This window comes from Triticum aestivum, chromosome 6D (genome assembly GCF_018294505.1).
Source record: "Triticum aestivum cultivar Chinese Spring chromosome 6D, IWGSC CS RefSeq v2.1, whole genome shotgun sequence".
Lineage (NCBI taxonomy): Eukaryota > Viridiplantae > Streptophyta > Magnoliopsida > Poales > Poaceae > Triticum > Triticum aestivum.
In genome coordinates, this window is record NC_057811.1 from 304,845,531 (window position 1) to 304,863,706 (window position 18,176).

Here is an 18,176-nt window from a genome sequence, read left to right on the forward strand (position 1 = left end):
GCCGTCGCCGGAGCCGCCGCCGCCGGATCTCGCCGAGCCGCCGCCGTTGACTGTTTGACCGGTCGGTTTTATTCAGAAAACCCTATGAGCGGTTTTTTATTTAGATCGGTTTTTGTTTGGTTTTCTGCGGTTTACTAAAATAGGGGGCGGTCGTCCGTACGTTCGTTTCAACGAATGTTGTTCGTCAGTTAGTCGCAGACAGCGAACGTTCGTTCTTTAGCCTGTTCGTCAGTTTTTCTTTTTCAGGGTTTTTCCGCGATTATTTTCGATCGCGATTTGTGCCCTAATTTTCGATCTAGTATATCTTTTCGCTCGTTTATCCAAATCAGGTGAAACAAGCGCCTCGATCTTCGTCTCGAAGTCATCTTTCTGTTTAACCAACTCGAACAAGATTTTCGTACTGTAAAATTAGACTTTAGTCCAGATTAGTAAACATATCTTGTTTCTTTCGTAGTTTGAGTTTCGTTGCTCCGTTTGATTTCATTCTTTTTGCAAACTGGAGTTCTTCAGTTGAACTTTCTGGTTCGGTCTTCTTATTTGAGTTTTACCCGTGCATCTTTGTTTGAGTGCTTATGTATGCTATTGTTTGTTGCGATAGAATTCCCGGAGTGCGAAGCGTGCTACTACGAGTCACTAGGTTTTGCGAATCGTCAGCAAGGCAAGTAACACATTGATCATACCTCTTTATTACCCAGTTTTATGCATTAGTTTCAACCCTCACATATTGCATGAGTAGGATCTCTTAATATGTGGGTGTTGAGAAGCAGATGATGAGGTAGAACCTATTGCCCTGTTTATTATCAAACCCCTGGGAGTTACTTCGGCGATATGCTTATATTGCCATGCTATGCTCATAGACGTGGATTGGGGTTGAGTGAATCCATGACAGATGGTAGTTGTTAATTAATGGTTCAACTTAAGGTGGCAACTTTAATACACATCTGAGTGGATTCCTAGTGGGCACCTGGAGAATCCAGTGTTGTCCCAGGATATCCCGGAGTACCCGAGTGATCATCCTATGGTCCGCCACCCAGGCTCAAAGGGATCATAAGATTATTCATGCTAGAAACTTCCGTGTGCAGCCACAAGCCTTTATGGGCTCTGGCATAGTTGAGTATGTTGCGTGACCTCTTTCAGTGGTAGGCTAGCAGATGTAGAGGGAAAGTAGGTGTATCTGTCTACCCAGAGTAAAGAGTTAATGCTTCTGAAAGACTGTGTCTCGGTCATCCGTTTCTCAAACACCATGTAGTGCGAGAAATCAAATAGAGGAGATCGGGTCTTGTGGGTAGAAGTGCGCAAACCTCTGCAGAGTGTATAAACAAGTCATGGTTAGCCGTGTCCCCAGTTATGGACATCTTGAGTATCTGGTACTTGAATTATTGATGTGATCTCATCACTCTAAATTAATTTGTTGGGTTGTTAATGATTACTTTAATTGGGATTGAGTTGGTGGAACCTTCTCAATGATGTTTCAACCACCATGATAGTTAAATAAAATATATTCCTTTGTTGTAGGGAAAAAATGGCTTTTTGCAAAACAATATAACCATAGAGCCTGCACCAGCCATATATGCATGTAGTGATAGCATTTATCTGTTCATTGCTCTACTGTGTTATAAATCCAGCATATTCCATGTGCTGACCCGTTTCGGGCTGCAACATATCATGTTGCAGACTTTTCAGGCGACGAGTAAGGTGTATCCTTGGTGACACTTGAGAAATAATCCTATACTTCCAATAACCCACTACTTCCTCCATGGATGGTACATGGCAGGCATCTTCCGGAACTAGAGGCGAGCACTTTTCAATCAATTACGAGAGGCATTCGCTTCTCTGATCTTTAATAAGCGAAGCAACGAGCCTAGTAGGGGAAATACCTTCCTCAGGAATGTCATCAAAGCCAGGTTCTCCAATCGTAAAAGGGAATATTCCATGGCACAAGGGTTGTTTTTAGGTGCTGTCCTCGGCAGACCACCACAAAAGGTCCGAATCAGGCGAAACTTCTTTTGGTGCTAGCGAGAAGTAGTAACAAGAACTCCTCCTCTGTTCAATATCAGCCTGGTTTAGGTCTAGGTCATAATGAATTTTTTGATACCTTGCTTCGTCCATAGATCAACATTATGCTTCTGTCCCGTGATGAAGAAGGATAGCAGAATGGTAAGATAGGATCGTATTAGTGAGCCGTGGGAAAATAGTTTTTTCGTACCTTGATTGGACCCACCCAAAAGCAACATGAATCCCTTTCTCCTCCTATAAGGAAATATCGTCGTTTCACTCTTCTTCAAGTACCATCGGATTAGTCAACTCAAACACTGAGAGATTACTATAGAACCAAGGCGGCTTTGAGGCTGGCTCCACTCTCCAAATAGAGCAGTTACTTCGTTGACGACAAGAACCCCATTTCCACTAGCCAAAGAGCAATTCATTTCTTCGACTCGATGCCTCCTCATTTGCTCCCATTCCCATATTAATAAAAGAATTAGGGGAATGCGAGGGAAAAGAATGCGAAAAGCATTTAGAGATTTGACTGGGATTCGTTCCGGCTCAGATGGCGAGGGATTGCTATAACTATTTTGAGAAGCATTAATGAGATCTCTCTTTTTCACAAAGTGATATGGAAAATCATGCGGAAGAACCTATATGTAAAAATAATTCCAGATTCCCATCATACATTACCAAACTTCCAAATAAGAATAAGCTAAAAATGGATAAATACCTTAAGGAACTGGAAGCAGACCCTGATTATAAAGGGCAACCTCCTAAACCATCAGTATTCCTTGTAGGTGACATTGAAACCATTCCCTTGTTGGATCGGAACTATGTTCCCGCAGAGATAATAGAATCCAAAATCTTCCCCGCCACCACGCTTATGCAACCGCCTTTATGACTGTCAATTCAGACAAGAAAGTATCAAAGATTTATATTAATCATTATAGTTCCCACGAATACATAAATACGCACCAATCATTTTATGATCGAAGTGATTGTGTACTCCAAGCATTCATAAATGGAATACTTTCTGTTGTAAGCAAACAAAGAAAGTCACTAATTATTTACTTTCATAACATGAGTCGATTCGATGGTATTCTGATGACCCAACATCCTAGTAAGTTTCACCCCGACTTGAAAGTGGATACTGTAATGCGAAATGGTATTATGTACGAGGTTGCTGTTTCTAGACGTGTTCAGGACGGTAGGAATAAATCACGTCTCCTTTTCAAAATGCGGTGTTCGTTGTTGATTCTCCCTGATTCGTTAGCAAACTTAGCTAAACAAATGTGTTAGGAATAAGAAAGCGATGTCGGCGGAAGAAATACGAAGAAACGTATCACACTTTTGTAGTATAGACGCGGTGCACCTGATTTTATAGGCATCGGAATGGGTTTATCTTGGAAGATCTTGACTTCTCCGTGCCTTCTGCCTCCGACACATCATATCTCCTATGCCGACCTCGTACTTTTGATCACTTCTTCCTTACGAATTGTATCTATTACGAATTGTATCTATTTAAGCTTTTTCCCGATTGATATTGATTTTTACATCTATCTCATGAAATTTCCCTTCTATTAAGCGATAAAGAGCAATTGATGAAGTCAGCAGGAAGTCCGTCAGATGACGGTATGGATCAAAGGAATCCTCCTATCTTCGACTGAACACCCTTTTATTGGGATTTCGCATTCCTATTCCGATTGGCAGAAGCCTTTCTTTCTGTTTGTGCCGCCCTATGGCAATTTCTTACTGAACGTTTGCACTTTCTTACCAACTCTTGTACAAGTTAGGTTCAGCGTTGTTCTGACGATTAAGATTTCTCTGTTTGACGGTTTTTACCTTCAACAACCTTTGTTGCATCACTTCTCGATAGCTTTAGTGCTCGGAGAGTAAGCATAGCATATTGTCAGCTAGTTATTTATTGATAGCAAACAACTAGTAGGTCAAGCCGGAGCCTTCACTCACTCAGCTTGGGTCAGCACCGTATCTCTAATTGGCGGAGACGAACTCCAATCCACCCACTTCATTTGTTTCCCAAGGAGGGTCATCAGCGAGTCCGCTCTCCCCAAGGTAGTTAAAAGGCATAGGTACGTATTCCCCTGCACCAATGTACCGAAGCACTTCACCTTTAATCACTAGATGGGCTCGAGCCAGGGTCCTATTTTCGTTCTCCATGACTTCGAAGCTGCTTCTCTTTATCAATTCTGGACAGTTCTATAAACATTGGTACCAGGGGTTCTATGACCAAAAATCTTATATTTTTTTCTCCTGGCGTTTATGTATTTATTATTGCTGTCTAAATGCGATGACTGTCGTCAGCAAGTATCCAGTGCCCATAGTCGAAGAACTCCTGGATGTCTGGTGCCTCATGGTTTTCTAAACCCGATCTCAGAGCTGGTTATCACCAGATTCGTATGGCAGTTGGCGATGAATTCAAAACAGCCTTCCAGACTCTAGAAGGGCACTACGAGTACAAGGTCATGTCCGTCGGCCTCGCGGGAGCACCAACCACCTTCTTGGGAGCCATGAACGCCACTCTCAAACAAACCCCTTCTGCGCAAATGCGCCCTGGTGTTATTTGACGACATTTTAGTCTACAGTGCCTCTCTTGAAGATCACACAATCCACTTGCAATCAGTGCTTGAGTTGTTAAGAAGGGATCAATGGTAAGTCAAACGCTCAAAGTGCTCTTTCGCTCAACGCCAGTTATCCTATTTGGGCCATAGTATCAGCCAGCATGGGGTTGCCACTGAAACCCACAAAATTAAGAACATTGCCAACTGGTCTTCTCCGCAATCAGTCAAAGAAGTCCGCATCTTCTTAGGTTTGGCCGGCTATTACAGGCGCTTCGTTCGCCATTTCGGCATCATTGCAAAGCCACTGACACATCTCCAGAAGAAACATGGGGAGATCCTGAGCTTTGAGGCAACTAAAGAAACAGGATGCTTTTCAGTTATATTTAAGAACAGAAGAGGAAGACAAAGCAACCCTAGGATTTCTCTGCTCCCAGTGCTTAATACGAAAAGCTCGACATAAACCCAAGGACGGGCAACCGCTGCTAAACCAGGATCTCCATCTCTTTGAATAAAAGCCATCCTTTCCATCGACCAGCCTACGAGCATCTTCGGTACTATAATGAAGGACGTTGACACTATCCCATTCTACGTAGCAGGGGTAATTCCATAAACATCCTATCTAAAAATCATTTAGAGATAAGTTTCTATAGAAAGATAAGCGGGTGTACAAATGAACTTTCTTATGATACTATGATACTCACATACCACTCATTGGATGGGACCGGTGGAACATTGATCGATAAAAAGTAGTAAATAAGCCCTTTTCTCGCAGGTACGAGAGACTGCACAACCTTGCCTTGAACGCTTGAAGTTCTAAATAAATCTGAAGAGGAAGGCCAATTGTATCAGGTCAGCAATGGTACTCTCCTGGGCTATAGATTGTCACCTGCTTGAAGGTATCTTGCTTGTGAAAGCCGAACAAAGAAGAAAAGAATGAAATGGCGGTTCATCAGTAGTCAAAGGTGCAGACTTCATTCTTTGTTTCCATCATCCTCTACCATTACATTTTGCTTTAGGACTACCTAAAGGAAAGGAATAGAATGATCCATAGTCGTACCTACTTGAGGGCACCGAATGCATACAGCTTAGGTCAACTTTATATATATATATATAATTATTATTGATTCCATTCACACCCTTTGGGAACAGGAAACGGAGAACTTGTTGCTTTCTTCTGTTTTTGCCGTAGCTGAGGACAACTTAGATTGAAATGATTGACTTGATCTAGGTACGTGGTCCAAACGGATAGGTAGAATTACCCAGAGGGTGCCCTAGTTTCAGCATAAAAGGAAGAAGTCGGGTCCGCGCGGTTCGCCTTTTCGAATGCAGCAGTGTTTTTGGCTTTGGCAATACCAGCTAGCTAGCTACTTACTTGTGTGGGAGTCCTATAAAGAAAAGCCTGAGTTATAGACTGAGTAAAGAAATCCACCTAAGCCGTAAGTTTTTGTTACAGCTGGCACACCTGCTTGCAAACTAGAAAATCTGATTCTAGTAGAAAGTGGACTAAGTCTTAAGAGAGATAAGCCGGTCTTTATACACTGGCCCTACTTCGAATTCAGTCAGTGGCCAGATGCATTGTAAGCAATTCCAGTCCCAGCTGTTGAGGTGGCGTAGTCAGCCCTACCTAAGTATTGAACAAAACCAACTATTTGTATAATATTATCCTATCTTGCATATTAATTAAGACCACTTATTAGATCAAGGTTGGCATACATAGCATAGGAAGGTGGAGATCTGAAGTAATATATATGTCCCTCAGCCAGTCATCCATTTCTCTGGATATGAAGTTTACAACATCAAAAAAATGACCCTTTTCATAATGAAATCCATTACATGCCATCCAAAGAACTCTGATCTGGATTACCAGCTTTGGGGTGGAAGGACGGATCGATCGACCAAGCAACAACGATCCCTTTATGATGGTCAAGTGTGAAGGTCCCGATTGGATTGCCGATCTGCCAGTGTTGTTTGACTGTTTTTTTCATCTCAAAACCATTGATGCTGACCTGTCACTGCTCAAGTGATTTTCCTGCATGGTTCTAGGAACCAAAAGAAGACTTTGGGTAGGTCAACGATAGATTCTATGTCTATAATGGAACGTAGGTTCTTTTTAGGAGGAAAGCTTAGAAGGATTCTTTTCAGAGCGTAAGAACCATTGAAGAGCATGGGATTGGTATTGCTGGCAGGGACTTTAAAGTGAGAGCTTGATCACTAAACCCCTGCTGCTTTCGATCATTCCTGCTAAAGCAGTTGGCAATGACTCATTGGAAACTTCTATTGGATCTGGGAGAAGAAGAAATCCAATCAATGGGTAGGTAGTCAATTTCTGGCGAAAGCACAACCCTTTTCTCTTACTTAAGGCGATAAAATCCATCCATTTCGATAATAATCTGTTTGAGATGTGTTTTACCGAGAAGGTATATGGTTTACGGTTCTAAGCCGTTGAGTTCGTGTTTTGGTAGTTGTTGTTTTGAAGAATGGCGGATCCAGAGTTGAAGGATAGCGAGGCATACCAACGCCATGCCAACAAGAGGAACCATCCGGACTTAAAACAGCCGACCTACCCCCTGCCACTTCTTTCTCTAAGTCAAGTTGATAGATTTACGTATGAGTTTTCAAGTGCCATCTCCAGTCTAAGCGGTTGAGTTCAGTGATTGTATCGAACAAAAGCCCCCTCCCGGGGCAGGTACGCGACTGTCTCTCTTCCAAAGTGTGATCATCTTCTCCAGTCTCCTGTTTCCACCTATTTTAAATGGTCAGCCTGTGCAGCATCAATTTAATTTGAATTCTAAAATAAAGTAGACTTCGGTGAAGGAACCTATTCTCTGGTATCTGCTTCGGCCATCTCATCTGGTTTCGGCCTTCTTTGTGAGCAGCTCCTAACTTGCTCGACGGGGTATGTTCGCTACTGTTGATAGGTCGATTGGAAAAGAATAAGTTCCAGGACTGAACAAAAAGAAAGTACTCTAACACTTTCTTCGCCATTCTTTTCTATGAGGAGCTCTATTTTGCTAATAAAAATGTAATGCTACCTCCCTATGGCGATTCATAATTAGAAGAACTCATTGGCACAACCGGACCTTATTAAAGGCCTCGGCCGTCTGATCGACTGAAAGATCTTATCTTGGAGTTCTAGTATGGGTCGTCGACCCTTTCTCCTCCTCAGTAGGTGCAAACCCTAGTTCTGTAAATGATTATAACTGCCTTGGAGCTAGATAAGCAAACCTTCTTCTGTTTGAGTATGATGGATGTTACACCCACTACCAGATACAAGCAAAAGCTTTCCAGCTAAGCTAGGAGTCAGAACGAACTCATGAAGCAATCCTTCTTCTTGGATCTCAAGATTCAAATGGAATTTTATCACCCCGGATTTTGGCTTTAATTTCCACTTTATACTTGAGTTAAGCAAGGCACCAGCATGGGAGAGAAGATAGCCCCTCGGGATCACTTACTAGCTGGCCTGCTTGATTTATTTATGAGGTATCCAGATGGCACTACACCGGCGAGGGAAAGGTAAGCTGATGAGAGGTAAGGGAAAAGTCCATTTAATGAATAGGTTCACTACAGACTGTACTATCTCTAGACCCCCTCTCTATACTCCCTCATAATATATGGATCCCCCGGATAATATTGATCCTCCAACAGCTGACATATCTTATCTAAATTCCCGGAAACCTGGGCATGGCTTTTTTGAACTTAGTTGATTTTGCAAGAAGCAGCTTGAAAAGCACAAAGACTACATCTAAACAAACCTTACGTCTTCGTTCGGCTCATTCTTGCTTATCTCACCCTATTTCCTTACTTTAGCTTAGAAGTAGGCATATGGGAAGTTACACAAAGATGACTTATCGGTTGGCCTAAGCTTACTCGATTTCATTCTTTCCAGTATCATAACGCCTAGTGAAATGCATCTATCTCCTCTCCTCCCCTTCTTTCTTTTTATCCATTTTATATACCTAGTCGAAGACTACTTCAGATTATAGGGCAGGCTTTTTTACCCATTGACCAGGACCAATCACTGTGTTTGACCGCTCTTGGTATTCAGACCTTGGACTTTTTCGCTAGGAGCTGATCCATTCTTTAAGAGCTCTATACATAAAGAGAAGGTGTATTCACTTAAAGGACTGTGAAATCTACCCTATGCCCCGAAAAGTCTAGGCACCTAAATAAAGTAAAGATGGGATCCCTGACCAATAGATTAAGCTATCCAATGAGTTGGAACCTTTTTTCTTCCCCTTCTCTTCTCCGCTTTGCTCTGTTACTCCTTTTGCAGATGGTTCATCACCACTCTTAGGCTTTTTGTTCTCTGCTTGTGGTGGGTCTCCAATCTTGATCCAGTGCTGACTTAATAGGGAAACCTACCCAGAAAATGCCCCCTTTTCCGGTCCGGTTAACAAAGCCTGTAAACCAAGAGCGGAACGAAGAGCTAAACGTCAGCTTTACCCTTATCCTATTTCTTTCTTACTTGTAAACCAGACCGCGTCATTCCTTTTTTCTTTCTTTGGTAAGGAAGGGACGGCTATTCCCATAGGTTGATCTTGATAAAATGTGCAGCGGTAAGCAACTAATAATCTCGATGCAGGACTGCCGTTCCCATAGGTTCCTCCTCCAAAACCTTCTTAGGCAAAAAAGACTGGAAGGGCTTATTCCCACTGCTGATTACTGAGAACCTTCTACCGGGAAAGATTTCCTTCTATGCCTAGTTGTTTTTGAATTGGAAATGGGAAAGGCCGAGAGAATTTACTCAAATTCCACTATGTTATGTATACAATGATCGGGTTGCATCTGGTATGATCGGGGTGCTTTATCTAAACTAGGCAGGATAACTTGGCTAACTTTCCTACTCGGATAGCATCTCTGAACGGCAAGTACCCTCAACCGCCATAACGAAGGAATGAATCTATTAAGTGGGAAAGAGCCCTTGTGGCAGCTATATCCGCGAGGATTCCAAGTGTTCTAATTCATCTCGTTACAGACCCACATCAAACATGCAACTGCTTGTCGCATACTCCTGCTACTCCGACCTACGCTTCTCACATCGCATCCTTGGTCCTTAAACAATGGTATATTCTTTTTTCCGGGTTCTATGAGCGTAAATGGAGACACTTCCCCCTTCTTCGACATATGGATATGCCTCGCCTCGAAGATAAAGAAATCCTGAGTAAGGAGAGAGATTCTCCACACGAACGAACGACCTGTCAGGTTCGAACTGACTTAGGTTCGACCAGGACCCACCTATCTCCACCAAGAAGGAATCGCTTTGGTTACGTAGTTCAGTTGGCGATAAAAGCCAACCTAATCTGCGAGCCGGTAGGCCAGTCAACTAACTCTTCAAATGAAGAACTTATTTCCCCACACCTATCTCTATGAAACTTCCTTCATAGTTAGGAGAGGTTTTTTTAGCTTTTTGTCTCTTTTACCGTAGGAAGTTCTCCAAAAGTATGAAAGGCCGAAGGGCTTTGTACCAACCATTCTAGTGTGGTTGGATTCTGTTCAACAGCCCAAGGACTTTCCGCACATTTTTGGTTCTTTCCACTGCTTGAAGTGATTGCGACAACTACGAAGAAACGACGAATCCCAACTACGGATATATAAGAACCGAAACTGCTCAGAGCATTCCATCCGGTGTAAGCATCTTGATAATCTGGAATGCGACGTGGCATACCCGAAAGCCCTAAGAAATGCATGGGAAAGAAGGTTAGATTAACCCCGAAAAAAGTGATCCAAAAATTGATTTGGCCTAAAGTTTCAGGATATGTCCGACCAAAGATTTTACCCACCCAATAGTAAAATCCAGCAAATAAAGCAAAAACGGCTCCCATAGAAAGTACATAATGGAAATGTGCAACCACATAATAAGTATCATGTGGAGCAATGTCTAGCCCAGAGTTTGCTAGAACTATTCCAGTGAGCCCTCCTATGGTGAACAAAAAGATGAACCCTACAACAAATAACATGGGTGTTTTGTATTGTATCGAACCTCCCCACATGGTAGCGATCCAAGTAAAGATTTTGATTCCTGTGGGCACAGCTATGATCATGGTAGCTGCGGTGAAGTAGGCACGCGTATCAACGTCTAAGCCCACAGTAAACATATGATGAGCCCAAACTAGAAATCCAAGAACACCTATACTTATCATGGCATAAACCATGCCTAGATACCCGAAGACCGGTTTTCTTGAAAAGGTCGATACGATATGACTAATAATACCAAATCCAGGCAGAATGAGAATATACACCTCTGGATGACCGAAGAACCAAAAGAGATGCTGGTATAATATTGGGTCTCCCCCTCCTGCAGGATCAAAAAAGGTTGTATTAAAGTTTCGATCGGTTAATAACATTGTAATTGCCCCCGCCAGTACCGGAAGTGATAATAAAAGTTGGAATGCTGTCGCTAGAACGGACCACACAAAAAGTGGTAATCTATGCATAGTCATTCCAGATCCACGCATGTTGAAGATAGTTGTTATAAAATTGATAGAACCTAAAATTGATGAAATACCTGATAGATGAAGACTAAAAATTGCTAAATCAACTGCTCCTCCAGAATGGCTGGTAATACCACTTAAGGGTGGATAGACTATCCACCCAGTGCCGCTGCCCACTTCTACTAAGGCTGAGCTTAATAGGAGCAAGAGACTTGGTGGCAACAACCAGAATGATATATTATTTAATCGTGGAAATGCCATGTCAGGTGCACCTATCAGAATCGAAACAAACCAATTACCAAATCCACCTATCATCATCGGCATAACCATAAAAAGATCATTAAAAAAGCATGAGCCGTTATTAAAACATTATAAAGTTGATGATTCCCACCAAGAATTTGATCGCCGGGTCGGGCTAATTCCATACGAATCAGTACGGGGAAGCATGTGCCCATCACTCCTGCAATGGCACCAAAGATGAAATAGAGAGTCCCAATATCCTTGTGGTTAGTAGAGAAGAGCCATCGAACCATATTTGTCATTTTTTATTTGAGAAATGAAAACTTTCCTTATCAAAGAGGGGCCCGGGGGCTGGAAGAGAAAAGAAAGAGGGGCCCGCCCGGGGGCTGGAAGAGAAAAGAATCAGAATTACTGAGCTACCCCGCTCTTTTTTTTCTAATTCCCTTCTAAGATCCTCCGACTTAAACAAGTCGAGAGCATGCTCGTGCTCAGCTCTTTCGAGACTTGCCTTGCTCTTGGGGATTTCTTCCCATCGGATCCTCTGTTCCACTTCCAGGCACCTCCTTGCGGAGCTTTCCGCCTCAAGGAGATCCCGGTTGTAGGAAACAGCATCTCTAAAGAAAACAGATCCTCCCTCATTCTCCCGTAGATCTTGATAAGACGCTTGGAGAACAGTGAAAGAATCAGTTGCGTGAATATGGTCCAGATAGGAAGATCGGTAGATAAGGCCCTATTCTTTGATAAAGCGCCACAAATTCCTAAATGACATCTTGTCGCATACTAGACAGCTTTTCTTCCATTAGGAAGAGCTTAAGCGGTCCAGGTATGTCCTCCAGAGGGGTATTGTGATTAAGCTCGTTCTGAATGAACGTAACCCATCCAGGATCCTGCTCGTAAAGGCTCAGATAGAAGTTTAGCCCTGCTAAATGAGCTAGAGCTTGGCAGTGAATGAAGGCAGTACAGGAGACTCCGAATCCTATTCAGATTGCCAATGATCCAGTCAAGCATGAACTAACCAAGCATATTGGTTTCGATCACGTCTATCCGAAGTCAATAGAGCAATTTAGAGCGTAGCGGTATCTTTTGCTAATGAAATGAGATTGGATATGAATGTGGAATTCATTGAGTGGAGATCTGAACTAATCTATACTCTGCCTGTCTTCCATTTCTCTGAAGATTTCGTTTACAACACAACATCAAACTCCAATTTCATGAATTGATAGGTAAGGATCGTTGTCGAACAGCTCTTCTTCATTTCTTCCAGAATTCTTTCTTCTAAGGTAGTAGGTATCGGGTTTCCCTGTTCATACTCCGAACATGAGTTAATATACTCTTGTAGAGCAGATCACTTAGGGCTTTATACTGGTTCGACGACTGGGTTCTTGTTCCTTTCTCTTCTTTGTTTGTCCACTCCCTTTGTTTTCAACAGTCTTTGGAGCTTCTGGTACCACTGGTGTGATCTCATTCTTGAATGCTAACACCCTAGTGTCTCCTAACGCTACGCTTTCTAAGCAACCCGAGTGTTCTCTGAACTAGGTGAACAATCCAGGGCGATAGCGTGAAAGGGCCTCGTCATTGCTCATCCAGTTTCACTACATTAGCCTCCTCGTGTACACTAATCTATATCGCTCGCTATCTGGAAATGGAGTGTTAGTTTCAAATAGAGATTGTGTGGGTGTGAAGTGTACTGAAGATCGAGGTTTTTCTTCTTACTAACTTTGTCAAAGAGGCTAAAAAAACAATAAATGACCAACGAAACTTCGAGTGAGTAGGATAAGGAGGAGTAGTCGGAGGATCTGAGAAGGGAATTAGAGAAAAAAGTGCAGCAGCTCAGTAATAACACCTAGGCTTTTGGATTAACTCTGCGATTTGGAAGACGGAGGAAATGAAAGTAGAAGAAGTTATCGAAACTCGGAACCACATGTTCAATCTTTTTTAGCGGTTTCCCCAGAGATCTTTATCATTAACGCAACCTTCATTTTGCTCATTCATGGAGTTGTATTTAGTACCTCTAAGAAAGATGATTATCCACTGTTAGTTAGTAATGTGGGTTGGCTTGGATTAGTTAGTGTTGCGCGCCTAGGAGGGCAGCGCGCTTGGGATGCGGAGGAGCTATTATCACCCAGCTCCCTAACCTAATGCGGCCGGACCGCAGGGAGCCTTAGCATGGGGGGACGTCCTAATCCTTTTGCCGCCACAAGGCCGGCTAATCGTACGCAGCAGGAGCAAGGGAACTCCCCTAGTTCAGGAAGGCACATGAGTCCAAACGCTATTATGAATGTGCGACCGACACTACACTAGTAGGTACCTGTGCATGCAGGTGAGGCGTCGGTCGGTCCTAGAAACGGCGGCAACTAGCGAGGAGTTAATGATCGGACGTGCTGCAACCTAGGGATCGCCAGGCAGCTCTTTCGCTCTATAGGGATATCGGGGGGGGCATAGCACAATTCTTCTTGGAGGAGGGTTTTGGTTTGCCCAGGTGACTGATCCTGCCATAATATACTCCCGCCAATTCTATTGCACCGGCAACCGAAGTCGAACATACATACGACGATCTTCATGCGTGAAGGGACGGGAGGAAAGAAAGGGCGGTAGATGATAATGCGAAAGGGCGCCGCGTCTGGCTTGATAGTAAAGCCAAAGAAAGACGCCCCAAGACAAGATACAACTGTTGGGATGGGGACATGATCAATAGGACCTGGCTGGATCCGGGCTGGGATAGTGGCGCCCATTCCTAACCAGTTCTGAAAAGGTTCGCTCATGCTGGAGGTACTAACCACTTAGTGATCGGTCCGCTAGTTCACGCAAATCCGAAGAAGTTATCACGGACGAGCCACATGCAGGGAAACCTGCACGTGTGGTTCTGGCCGGGCTTTCCTTCGGTATCTAATAACCTTGCTTCTGCTCGCCGCTGGCGCACCTCTGCTAACTATTGCCCATTTATTCTGGAATAATTTTTTTAGGAGGGACAATTTTACATATTTCTGCCAAATCCTTCTATTATTAAGTACGGCTGGTACCATTTCGATGTGTTTCGATTTTTTCGAAAAAGAGAGGTTTGATGCTTCTGAATTCATTGTATTAATTCCACTTCCTACTCGCAGTATGCTCTTAATGATCCCGGCTCATGATTTAATTGCCATGTATTTAGCTATTGAGCTTCAAAGTTTATGTTTTTATGTGATCGCAGCATCAAAAAGAAAGTCTGAATTTTCCACGGAAGCCGGCTCAAAATATTTGATCTTAGGTGCATTTCCCTCTGGAATATTATTGTTTGGGTGCGACCGGACTACTACCGATCAATTTTTTGGAGCTTATTTATAGACTTGTAGAGACCCTCTACGTAGTTGTAATTCTAGGGCAATCGATCCACTTTCCCCATAGCCCTAAGGCTGTGTCTCGATCTCCTACGCGCGAAAGATAAGATACGGGAGACGGGGTCCTATGGTATGTGTCTTCGACCCTTGGTCTAATTCCACGACGGAGAGTCGGCGTGGCGTAAAGTGAAGATTGGGGGGAATAGAGTGAAATCCCTGTCTGGGGTATTCCGAAGGTGTAACCTAGGCAACGAAAAAGGGGCCCGATACTTCAACTAAAGGAGCGACCTGTTGGTTCACCAAACCCCGACCCAGTGTCACACATTCTCCAGGTCCGAGGGATCCAGTGCCCAACTACCGACTCCTCCCGGAATTTCGTTATCGGAGCCGAGCCAGGAATAGCCGTTAGTGGACACCTACCACTTTTCACCGGTTAGAGAGGCCCTCTTTAATACATTAAGAAAATATGTTCACAGGGGCCAGAAAGACTCGGTCATAGGAACTTAGACCACCTACGCGCTGGTAAACGAAAACCACCTCGAGCGGATCTACCGAACAAAGAAGGCCACCCCGTCGAAAGAATTAACACGCCAAAAGGGCCACCAGCTTTCCCCCAAAAAGGGGAGATCCGCTGCTTACTGCTCACGGAAACATCCGACCTTATGGTCAAGTCGTCCGCCTATCTTTGTTTTCCGATCGCATAAAAAGTCATGAGATCAAAAAAGAAATGTGAGAATGTAGTTACAGCTGTAAAAAAAGTCAATATCTCGTTCTCTTGGTCCATAGATGGGGCGTCCTATCCGATGGATGAATGAGGAGCCTCTGTCGAGTAGTGAAATGATAGGATTCTTCTTTTCGGTTAAACCGAAACACAAGTCAGCGATTCAATCCAAGAGTGCAGGCACCTTAAGAGCGGTCAAAGCTAGAAGCTATATCAGGACTGCTGGAACGAAAGACCCAATGAATATTTTCGTACCACCTTCCAATCTTCTTAGTCAATTGTGTACTTTTCCACTAGGCGAGACATAAGTTATCGGAATCCGGGGCCTGTTTTTCCCTATTTCCCAAGGGGAATGTCAAATTGTGTGGTTTCACAGTCTTATGAGATAGAAAGTTTTGGAAAATGGAGCTGCCGTTTTCACTACTTTGGTCCCTAGCGATATTGTTGCTTAAACTAACATGGAAAGTGGGTTCAATCACTTTAAAGTGCCCTCTCAAGTGTCATCTCATAATGGTAATCTCCTTATGGTGTAGTAATTTGGCTTAGAATATGAAACCTATCTCTTCCCCCTAATGGCTTTTCACTACCCCTTGCGGGAATGTGTATCGTTGCTGCATCGCCACCGTATTCCTGACTTGCTTTTCTGAACTGCTTGTTTTCTCGGGGCTGCAGTCCAGTTGCTTCGTGGTTTGCTTCTCGGTCTACCCAATCAAGGTTAGACCTCGCTCTATCAACCATTGCTTTAAATAGTATCATGTTATTTCATCTTTCATTGATACCATCATTACAATCGAGGGCCTACAATCCATGGAAATCCCTATTCCGACCACTGGGAAAGAAGAGCAAGTAAGTAATGAATGAATGAATGAATTTAGCTGGTATATAAACATCTCCCCATGAAGGGAAGGTGCTATACTATATAATTAAGAAAAAAAGTAGGTTGTGAAATCATAGGAAATATGCCATGCAGAAAATCCAGGAAATATTTCCTGGATTTTCGGATGACCTGGCTTATCTTTGCAGTTATTCTTATTTAGCAGAATCTAGTGAGTGTTCATTAAAAGGAAAGAGAGCTATTCGTTATAGGATTGATCCAGACAACCCAACCTAAGTCACCTATTGCGCCTAACCTAAGTATAGTGCCAGTGGTCGGCGAGGAGAAGTTCATCCCTGTAGAGAAGAGAGGGGATCCTATTTCCTTTCCCCCTTTCCCAGTATGGCAACCTTATCTTCCAACATGAAAGTTGGTATCAGAATGAAACAATCCAATCCATACTTGTGGAGTGCTCAGTTCAGTTCCTGATTTATCTCAAGCCGAAACCGGAAAAGGAAACCTATTACCCGGGGTCCCCCCTTTCGGCTATCTCATCTGTTGTTCCTCGACTCTCAGGAAGGTAAGATCATCAATCAATAGTAGGCTGCTGCTCTGTGCAGTTAAAGATGGGATCCAGCCTGTTCTATTTGCTTGTTTCCTATAATCTGTGCTCGATTCCATATTTCTGTATCCTTCGATTCCCGGGACAGATCTGATCTCCTTTATACTTACCTCAAACAACGAGCGAAGTCAAGATGTTGATGAGAAAGGGGCTTTTCTCAAGGCCAAAGAGTGCTCTTTGAAGGCTACTATGCATCCTTACGAATACAAGAGTGGTTTTTTTTTGTTTTGGGTATAGCAGGACTTGAACCTGCGACCATTAGGTTAAAAGCCAAATGCTCTACCAACTGAGCTATACACCCGATTTTACAAGAAGGCTTGGTGCGGAAAAGAAAAGAGGGCGGCCTGGCCCCTTTTCTTCTTATCATATCACAAGGGCGCGACTCTGTATGGTATAGTACCGTGGAGCAAGTCTGGGAGTCCTTTCCACTCATTGAGGATTCTATCTAAAAACGAAGGTCAACAGGGGAGACTACAGTAGCTCGAATTCAGACTATCTACAAAAAAGGTAAAGTCGTCTTTCCTAGGGTTTGACCGAAAGGAGCTGTGTTCTATGGTTTGACATTGTGGAGGTCCAGCACTCTTCTAAAGGAAGAAAGAGGGTATTCGCGCTACCTCCTACTCCTATAGAAGATCGATTGGAGCGAACTTCCGATCGATTCCTTATTCATTGTTGCCGACCCTTACATCATCATAAAGAGAATCAAGATATCCCAAGAACCCAGCTAGGGATGAATGACTAGCGCTCAAGAACAAGCAAGGGATGAGCGCACGGGAGCGGCGTTGCTTGTTGCTTTACTATCACATTAGAGAAGTGGAACCTCCAAGCTCAGACATCTCAAACTCAGAAACTACCCTTCTATCCCACCCTGCTCCTCTGGCATCGGAAGCAGAACTACCTGACCGAAGGAGATAGACAGGAAGGGAAGACGGTCATACAAAGGCCGAATAAAGCTCTCTTGAAGCTGCATCTGAATAGACCTAGAGTCACTCAGTACATACGAACCCTTGAATAAATAAGAATTGAGAAGTATGAAATGTGGGCATCATAACAAAAAAAGAAAAAGACCGAACCAGTAAGACTAATGTCTACTTATTTATACCTTTGAGAGGTCCACTTAGACTATTATGATTTTCTCTTTAGCTACGTAGGTTATATAAGATTCAATTCAATCTAACAAGCGGACTGGACTACCTTCGGCTACTACAAGATATTTAGAAACCTAAGAAGCTGAGCCTACTTTACGCACTTAAGGCAGCAGCAGATGATGAAGAAATGGGCGGTAGATGATAATGAGAAAGGGCGCCCCTTGGCATTTCCTGTGGGGGAGTCTGATTGATCCAATCACGACGAATGATGTCAACACCCTCTTTTACGCCTAACTTGACTCTGATTCTCCCACTATGAGAGCTGATCCAGGGGCTAGTTCGCTATAGAATGGAATTTACGAAAGCCCCCCGTCTTTC

General features: G+C 43.3%; 1 protein-coding gene and 1 non-coding gene across 2 annotated transcripts in view; both read right to left on the minus strand.

Annotated features, from left to right (window-relative positions):
- Window positions 1–11,891, minus strand: part of LOC123142595 (cytochrome c oxidase subunit 1-like) — a gene marked incomplete at its 5' end in the record, with an annotated part of 17,883 nt that extends 5,992 nt beyond the window's left edge. The window contains 5 exons of the mRNA XM_044561442.1: window positions 2,276–2,279; window positions 4,372–4,378; window positions 9,975–10,860; window positions 11,071–11,268; window positions 11,657–11,891. Of these exons, the coding sequence (XP_044417377.1) occupies window positions 2,276–2,279; window positions 4,372–4,378; window positions 9,975–10,860; window positions 11,071–11,268; window positions 11,657–11,891 (1,330 nt within the window). The remainder of the gene's footprint in view (window positions 1–2,275; window positions 2,280–4,371; window positions 4,379–9,974; window positions 10,861–11,070; window positions 11,269–11,656) is intronic.
- A 5,047-nt stretch (window positions 11,892–16,938) lies between these two features.
- Window positions 16,939–17,011, minus strand: TRNAK-UUU (transfer RNA lysine (anticodon UUU)). Its single transcript has one exon. It is a non-coding gene; the product is annotated as a tRNA-Lys (tRNA).
- Between the last annotated feature and the right edge of the window lie 1,165 nt (window positions 17,012–18,176).